The sequence below is a fragment of the Oryx dammah genome, unplaced genomic scaffold (genome assembly GCF_014754425.2).
Source record: "Oryx dammah isolate SB20612 unplaced genomic scaffold, SCBI_Odam_1.1 HiC_scaffold_22, whole genome shotgun sequence".
NCBI lineage: Eukaryota > Metazoa > Chordata > Mammalia > Artiodactyla > Bovidae > Oryx > Oryx dammah.
In genome coordinates, this window is record NW_024070206.1 from 39,869,492 (window position 1) to 39,878,812 (window position 9,321).

The window sequence follows — 9,321 nt, forward strand, 5'->3', positions numbered from 1 at the left end:
ATAAAAAGGCTTAAACATTAAGGACATTTAGTAAGGTTTTCTATCACTGCAACTAAGAGTATTTCTTCTCTCTCAATAGTTGTCCTCCTAAATAGTAGGCTTCTTGGGTATGCATAACAATGCAATGATAACTGCCTATATTTTCTCCTAGGTTCAAGCTACTGTTCCTCTTAAATGCAGGGTCTATTTCAAGAGCCTTCCCATGAGTCTAGTCCTGCCAACAGAATACATAAGCAATATAATGTCAGTTCCAGACCTAGGTCTTAAGAGAGCAAGCATCTTACCATCTTCGTTCACACTGTTGGAAACCAGGACCCCTGTCTCACTGTTCAATGAACACACGGTAGGCAAGGCACGAGCGGGAACCTGGAAGAAGATTCGAGGCATCATAAGAACTGCAGATAAGCTTATTCTCTCCTGACTGGCACGGCAGCAGCAAGGCAGCAGCAGACATGTTACATTCGCTCATGGTTAACCCAGCGGACACAGCCGTAATGCATGCCAAGGGCTTTTCAGGTGGTGCTTATATAGGCATGATGCACACGTGCAGTGCTACAAACAATTTCAGCTGTTACATAAACATGCAAAGTTATTATTTACAAAACGTGGGGCGAGAGACCCTGATCACTGCCATCTTGGCTAATTTGCTCTTTCCCTACAACCAGGTAAGAAAGTGTAGGCTAACTCCCAAACGACGGGCCACTAGGAGGAAACTTTATGGAGGAGACTCAGTTGACTCCAGCCAAAAGGCAGCAGCACCAAGACCACAACAAGGCGAGTGACATCATCCTGGGCCTTCCAGTCCCAATTAAGCTAAGTGGACTGACACCTCATAAAGCATCTCCGCTAAGCCCTGTCTGCAGTCCTGACCACAGAATTGTGAGCAATAAAACACCTGCTATTTCAGTCACTAAGTACTGGAGTAGTTTGTTAGGCAGCAACAACTGAACTATAAAGTTGTATTATTTGTTCTCTTGCTTTATAAAATTGTTCTAGTCTGTGCACTATGATTAGGAGTTTTTTAGCGAGCCACTCTGAAAGCTAATGAGTATTTTTTCTTCAAATATGTGTTTCGTCTTAGCTCACAAGAGTTGTTTCTCTCCATGTATCACCTTGTACTAACATTTACAAAACAATTAAATACAAATAAAAGGGGAAATAATTGTGACAAATGAGTTGATATCCTTCTCTCACAAATACTAAAGAAAAATAGCAACACCTCAGTTTTTAAAATGGTGAAAGCCATTTCTTCGAAGAACCACAAATGGTCAGTACACATATGAGGAAAATACATTAACTCAAGCTCACTAATTTAAAAGAAATGCAAATGAAAACAACATGAGATATCTTTTTTAAAATTTATTTTTAATCAAAGGATAATTGCTTTACAGTGTTGTGCTGGTTTCTACCAAACATCAACAAAGAGGCATCATTTTTTAATCTACTGCATGGCCAAAGAAAAACTTAAACACTAAGACTTAAAGCCAGTCAAAAATGGAAAAAGTTCCTTATTAGAGGCGCCAAGTCGGGGACCCCTGTCCTGGAAATACGGCGACTTCGGCGTCTCTGGCCAACAGGTCCCTGACTTAGGGGAGAGTCTACGGCTGTAATGTGGGCAGAAACAGCTACCGCACAAAGCAGTTGTAAGGCTCACACGATACGCACAGGGAAGAGCACTATAAATGGTTGTTACTTTTTGTTCAGCTCAGTTCATTTACACGTTCACTTCTGTCGGCAGTACTGGAAATGCACAGGAATTACAGGAAAATTCGAATTATTTTCTTAAAAACTGAAAGATAACTCGGGAGTGACAAGACATCAAGTACGGAGATGACCGAGGCGGTGAGCGGTGCCGACTTCCCACGGCGACCCCCGCCCCTAGAGCATCCTTGACCGGGTGTCGACGTTCCTCGGGTCCCGAGGCCACCACGGGAAGGCGGTGGGAGGGCCGGAGCCACGCGCTGATTGGCTGCCTGTGAGCACGGGGCGGGGCGGACGGAGGCTCGGGAGAGCGGGGGAGCGGAAGGCCGCGGGCGGGTACTTCCGGTCTTTGTGGCTCTCTGCTGCAGGTCCGCGGCTCGCGCCCTGACCGCTCCCGGGCTTCGCGGTGAGGGACGTGGGACCCGAGGCGGAGGGAGGGCGTGGAGGGCACTCGGGCCCCGCAGCAGGCGCGGGGTGGAGGATCCCCGGTGCTCCGCCTGCCCATCCCTGGGTCTCGGCATCTTGGGGCGGCATCTCCGAGTGTCCTGGGGACGCAGGGGAGGCCAGCAATCTAGCCTCTGCTTTCCGGCAGAAAGGGCAATTATTCCCCCTCCACGGTGACTTTTAAGATGCTGCGATTTACGCGAGGTATAAAAATAGGCTAGTGCGATGGGGCTGGTAAATAAACTACAGATTTGTAGGCTAAATAGTCTGTTCTCTAAAGTTAACTGTAGGTTAGGTTAGGGTTAAATTGTACTGATCTGTCCTAACTAATTCAAGGGCATACCCTTCCATCGAAATTCTCTCATCCAAAAATCAGATCATGATCGACCTACATTATGAAATTTAAAACACAAAGTATTAGTTGCCATATTTCACTTTTTAAAATGTTTACTCCCTTATGAGTTCTAAGCATTTTGAGAGTTTAGATTAACGTTTTTGCTTTTGTGTCTCATAATATCTGACGTGTTTTTGAGCACGTGGTAAGTATTTAACAAATACTTCTTGGTTAATTCCTGGGTAGACTCTTAGTCAAGAGTAAAAACCTTTGTATCCCAATACCTGGCCCAGGACAGAGCCCATAATAAGTGCCTCAGTGTTTGTTGAGGAAGTGCATGAGATAATAAATTTGATCAAATGGCAAATGTCCAACGATGTTTTCATTAAAATTAACTCATGTTTAATATGAATTTTTAAAAATGTTGTATTACTGCCTTAGATGAAAAGCACCATAATTTGCCATGCTGCTGCTACTGCTAAGTCGCTTCAGTCGTGTCCGACTCTGTGCGACCCCATAGACGACAGGCCACCAGGCTCTGCCGTCCCTGGGATTCTCCAGGCAAGAACACTGGAGTGGGTTGCCATTTCCTTCTCCAATGCATGAAAATGAAAAATGAAAGTGAGTTCGCTCAGTCGTGTCCGACTCTTCGCGACCCCATGGACTGCAGCCTACCAGGTTTTTCCGTCCATGGGATTTTCCAGGCAAGAGTACTGGAGTGGGATGCCATCGCCTTCTCCATAATTTGCCATAAGTAAAAGATAACTAAAAATAAATTTTTAAAAAGCGTATCAAATCCTAGCTAGATACGGTTACCCATGGAAATCTGAAGCCTATAATTTAAAGAGAATTTTGCAAGTTTTACAGATGATGTTAAAGACAGGCTGTTCTCCCTGATGCAATCAGGATTGGAAGAGAATTGAAGAGGAAATGTCCCAATATGTAATTCAAGTTAATGCTGCTTTCTTTTGCCTCTAAAATAATTCCTCATAGTATAAATGTGGTAGGAATTCTATAGAATGAGAGACATTGAATGAGGTGAGTGATTTTTAGTTTTGTCGTTTGTTTATTAGTTACAGTCTCCACCCTGATCCCACTGCATATGTTATTCCAGTGACTGATCTTTATTATTACAAGTTCTTAGAGGTTTTTTTTCATTGCTGTAATTTTAACAGTGCTTTTATATCCTTCAGGAAAGAAGAGATTACCCAAACAAACTGTGAAGTACAGGACACAGTTTTAGTGAGCTTCACGCTAAGTTGCAGCCCAGAATGGCTCTGGAATCCAGAGCAGTTTCAACCCCAGTACCTCAGAATTCTCAGGAACAAGAGCTAATACTGGTGAAAGTAGAAGAAAGCCGTTCTTGGGGTCAGAAACTTAAGCAGAACGGGAGTACCCGATCCTGCCAAGAATTGTTTCGCCAGCAGTTCAGAAAGTTCTGCTACCAGGAGACACCGGGGCCCCGGGAAGCACTGGGCCGACTCCAGGAGCTTTGCTATCAGTGGCTCAGGCCTGAGTTGCACACGAAGGAGCAGATCCTGGAGCTGCTGGTGCTGGAGCAGTTCCTGAGTATCCTGCCGGAGGAGCTGCAGATCTGGGTTCAGCAGCATAGTCCAAAGAATGGCGAGGAAGCCGTGACTCTGTTGGAGGATCTGGAGAGGGAATTCGATGATCCCGGGCAGCAGGTGGGAACAGGGAGATGTGATATGTTGTGGGGAAAGGAATGTACAGACTCGAGCATGTGGCATCATCATAAGAATGGGATGAGAATTTATCTCCACTGAACCATAACCCTGAAGTGACTACTACTAGGGCTATACCCGTCTCTGTCCTTCATAGTTCTTTTGTCCCTATCCCTCATCCCAGGAGATGTCTTTGTTAACCCCTGAGAGATTTTTACTAAGCATTTTCCCTAGGGGTTTTCTCACAGAGCTAACCGTATTTTACTGATTTCAGGTCCCAGCTAGTCCACAGGGACCAGCAATGCCTTGGAAGGATTTGACCTGTCTTGGAGCAGTCCAGGAGTTTACGCATATTCAGCGCCAGCCTTTAAAGAAACAGCTGAAACCCTGGGAACCTTGCCTTTCCCCCAAGAGTGGTAAGAAATACAAACTCATCTGGAAACTTATCAGGCCTCTGGTCTCGAGGATAGGGAATTAGCTACATTTTACAGCACACTCCATGTGAACCTCATCTTTATTCTAGAAGGGAGGTGCTCACTTTTGCAGCTTTGTATTCAGCGGTCCTGGTGAATTACAGTTAGCCCTCCCTGTGTCAGTTTGCCTGTCCTTTATTCATTTATTACTTCATTGCTGCGGCTGAGTCGCTGCAGTCATGTCCGATTCTGTGCGACCCCATAGACGGCAGCCCACCAGGCTCCCCCGTCCCTGGGATTGTCCAGGCAAGAACACCGGAGTGAGTTGCCATGTCCTTCTCCAACGCATGAAAGTGAAAAGTAAAAGTGAAGTCGCTCAGTCCTGTCTGACTCCTAGCGACCCCATGGACTGCAGCCTATCAGGTTCCTCTATCCATGGGATTTTCCAGGCAAGAGTACTGGAGTGGGGTGCCATCACATGCTGTATTGTGGTGGGCAGTGGTTCTCTATTTTCAAGGAATGTTTGGGTCTAGATGGAGTAGTTGGCAAGCACAAAGGCAATTATAATACAGTGCCAGGTAGTAAATCATAGAATAAAAGTAGATACTGGGTCCTACTACATATAAAGGCACCCAAGTCAACTTTAGAGGTTCAAGGAGTACTTCCTGGAAGGAGAGACATCTCAGCTAAGATATGAACCGTGAGTAGAGGTAAGCTGGGTAAATAAGTGGGAGGAGGAGCTTCCACACTAAAGGGAAAAACTGTTTCTCTGCTCACAATTCTGATACAGGATATGTGGGGTCTTCCCTCCTGTTAAGCTCTTCTGACACTACCCAGAACCAGTGCAGACCCCACAGGTTAAGGTTTCAGTCCCAAGAAACTGACCCCTCCCCGCCCTCCGTCAGACACTAGTCTCACATGTAGTGAATCCCCAGACTACCCACACTTCTGTCCAGGCTGGCTGCAGATTGGAGGTTCCACAACTGCATCCTGAGGTTTCATAATTTGCTGTAGTGGCTCCCAGAACTCAGGAAACACCTTCTTCACCATTTCCTGTTCATTGTAAGGATACCGATGACCAGCCAGATGAAGAGGTGCACAGGGCAAGGTCCAGAAGGGGCCTGAGCACAGGAGCTTCTCTTCCTGGAGTTCGGGATGCACCACTGTCCCTGAAGCTCTCTGAACCCCTTTATTTAATGTGTTATGGAGGTTTTGTTAGGCATGATTAATTACATCATTGGCCATTGGTGATTAATTAACTCAGTCTCCAGCCCCTCTCTCTGGCGTTCCGGGTGGGACTGAAAGTTCTGACCCTCTGGTCAAACTGGAAAACCTTTGGGAACCAGCCCTCCATGCCCTCTAAGAGTCAACTCATTAGTATAAGCTCCAATATCCTCTCCTCTCCACCACAGACCAAACAAACTGCAGGGGCTTTAAAAGCTCTGTGCCAGGAACTGGGCTTGAGGCCAAATATATATTTCCCACATTACAGTGTCACATAAGCCAGGGCCACAAAGTCCTAAAGATGAGAGAAGACAACCCATTCTGGAAACTTCAGGTAATTTGATTTAACTTGAAGAGAGAATTCCTAGGGAAGAGGGAAACTAGAGGGGAAATTGGCACACAGGTTGTGAAAATGTGTCTGTCATCCTAACTGGTTTGTACAGTGCAGTGGGGTTCAGCTGAAGGGTTTTAGACAAGGGAGTGACATGATCAGATCTGTGTTTTAAGACTCAGTTGCAGAGAGGAGAATGGATTTGAGAAGGGCAATGCAGAGTCTGGTTAGAGACAGTTGTATCCAAGTGGCCACAGGGAATAAATGAGGATAGGGTGGGAGGTGGGGAATATCACAGCTGAAAAAATACATCTGATGATATAGTTTAGTTTGGGACATTTTGGTGTTTGTGAATTATTTATAAGTAACATGGCCAACTCGCATTGGATATGAGAGTCTGGAGCTTAAGAGAACTGGGTTAGAATTGGCGATCTGGGGAGACATTAATATGTAGCCTAAGTAGTGACTGACGATGAGGAGGTAGTTGGTGGACTGAGGACATGTGAGAGCTCAGGACAGAACTCTGAGGAACTCGTGTTCAAGTGACTGACCTGGAATCTGCGAAGGAATAGCCATAGAAATCAGGCTACTGTGTTTAAAAGAGAGTGTCTCTGGAAGAAAGGTGTAGTCCGCATTATCAGTGCTACAGAAAGGCCAGCTAAGGAAGATCCAGAAAGTAGCCATTGGATTTAGCAGCTATGAAGTTGGTGATTTTGACGAGGGCAGGGTGGAGGGTGCATAGGTAAGGCAGACACCAGATTATAGAATGGAGACCAGTACAGACTGCCATTTGAAGAAGCTTTACTCTGAGTGGGAGTGAGGTTGCATAAGGGAGATGTATAGGCAAGGAGCTTGATTTAAAAAGATGAGAGAGATTTGAATTTATTTAAGTGCTGATGAACAGGAGTCAGCAGAGAAAGATCAAAACAGTAGGCATGAAACAGTGGATAATTGATTTATTGAAGTCTCAGAGGAGGCAGGAAAGGATAAATTTCAAACTGTGGATGTAGGCCTTAGTATTAGAATAGAGGAGGGACCCTATTTTGGCCAGTAAAGAAAAGGTGGATGCAGACAGCTATATCTTTGTGGGCAGGAGCATCTATTTTCTCTAACGTAGAAAGGGAGTATTGAAAGTGACTGGAGAAATAAAACATTATTTTTTGTTATTACCATTTCAGGTTATGAGAATAATGAATTGGCAACAAAGGACATTTCAGGAGAGAAAGCACAGAGACTTTCCCAGGAGCCTTCATTTGGAGGATTCAGTGAACACAAAAGCAGTTTAGAGTGGCAGCAAGGGAGTGCTCCAGGGGAGACATTGAGAAGATCCCCTTCCCAGGGGGGCAGTTTTAGCCCAGTAATCTTCACACACAAATCGCTAGGAAACAGAGACCACCCTGAGCCCCAGAGAAACCTGATTCTAAGCACAAACTCTGTAACGTATCAGAAATTTCCTAAAGAAGAGAGACCTTACAGGTGTGACATCTGCGGGCACAGCTTCAAACAGCATTCTTCTCTAACACAACACCAGAGAATCCATACTGGAGAAAAGCCCTACAAATGTAACCAGTGTGGGAAGGCCTTTAGTTTGAGGTCCTATCTTATTATTCATCAGAGAATCCATAGTGGTGAGAAAGCTTATGAATGTAGCGAATGCGGGAAGGCCTTCAACCAGAGCTCAGCCCTCATTAGACATCGGAAAATCCACACCGGTGAGAAAGCTTGTAAATGTGATGAGTGTGGCAAAGCATTCAGTCAGAGTTCCTATCTCATTATCCATCAAAGAATTCATACTGGTGAGAAACCCTACGAGTGTAATGAGTGTGGGAAAACCTTTAGTCAAAGCTCAAAGCTTATCAGACACCAGCGAATTCATACAGGAGAAAGACCTTATGAATGTAACGAGTGTGGAAAAGCTTTCAGGCAGAGCTCAGAGCTGATAACCCATCAGAGAATACATAGTGGAGAGAAACCCTATGAGTGTAATGAGTGTGGAAAAGCCTTCAGCCTGAGCTCAAACCTCATCAGACATCAAAGAATTCACAGTGGAGAGGAACCTTATCAGTGTAATGAATGTGGCAAAACCTTCAAAAGGAGCTCAGCCCTTGTGCAGCATCAGAGAATCCATTCCGGGGAAGAGGCTTACATATGTAGTGAGTGCGGCAAGGCCTTCAGGCACAGATCAGTCCTCACGCGCCATCAGAGAGTCCACACTATAAAGTGACTTGTGAATACACTGAATACTGTAAATATTTCAGTCAGGCTTCTATCTTTGTTTGTCAGAAGGGTTTCATTTTCTTTGGAGTAGAACTCCACAGAGGTGGCTATAAAGCACCAGGTCTCAAGTCATCTGACTACAGCACTTCCCAGTGCTCATGTACATTGTCCCCTGAAAGCTTTTCCTGTGACTAATCAGAACAGCAGGCAGAAGAATCGTTGCTTCCAGCTTTTCTCTTACCATTAGGAACCCTCAGGAAATGTGGAAGATGGGATTATAACATTTAAATCTCATTTTCCATGAGACTTAAAGAGGGCACAGCAATCCAAACTCTTGTCAATGCATTTAATGATCCATGGGCCAGATTTGGGGGATGGCAGGGAGAGTATGAGGGACATTTTCTCAGGAATGCAAAAGGTTTTACTGACCAGTTAAGACCGGTGGCAGGGCAGCAAGTCATGGGGAACAGTTTCATCAGTGACTTCCTGAGCCCAGGGCAGGCCAAAAGTGAGACAGTGAAGAGAAAATACAAATTAAGTTATCCCAGCAGTTATTTTTTGAGTGGCTGCTATCAGGCACAAGGGGTACAGTAGACAGTAAGCCTGTCTGCAGTCTCATGGACAAGGCCAACAGGCAGTGATACTGGTTCCATCGGTGCTTGTATGATGTTAAGGAGTACCTGGCCCAACCTCGGATCAGGGAAGGCCTCTGAAAAAAATGACCTGAAGGATAAGTGGGAGTTAGCCAGGGAGGTAGGCCACCAGGAAGAAAGTCTGGCACATCTGGGAAAAGGAAAAGGCTGTGTTAAGTAGAGCATGGCTGTTGAGTTCCTTCTGAAGTAGATTCCTGACTATAAAAGAAACATGGATGTAGCCAGTCTTGTTTACTACAGTGCCTGTAGTTAAAATGTGAACCAGTGGAAAAGTTTGTCAATAAACAAAACCTGGAGTCTTTGGAACACAGGGCGGTAAGGA

The 9,321-nt window shown here is 45.2% G+C and overlaps 1 protein-coding gene across 1 annotated transcript in view; it reads left to right on the top strand.

Annotated features, from left to right (window-relative positions):
- Window positions 1-2,017: 2,017 nt before the first annotated feature.
- The window catches only part of ZNF397 (zinc finger protein 397), a 54,216-nt gene continuing 46,912 nt past the window's right edge, over window positions 2,018-9,321 (top strand). The window contains exons 1-3 of the mRNA XM_040264862.1: window positions 2,018-4,164; window positions 4,436-4,577; window positions 7,308-8,349. Of these exons, the coding sequence (XP_040120796.1) occupies window positions 3,751-4,164; window positions 4,436-4,577; window positions 7,308-8,349 (1,598 nt within the window). The 5' untranslated portion in view covers window positions 2,018-3,750. The remainder of the gene's footprint in view (window positions 4,165-4,435; window positions 4,578-7,307; window positions 8,350-9,321) is intronic.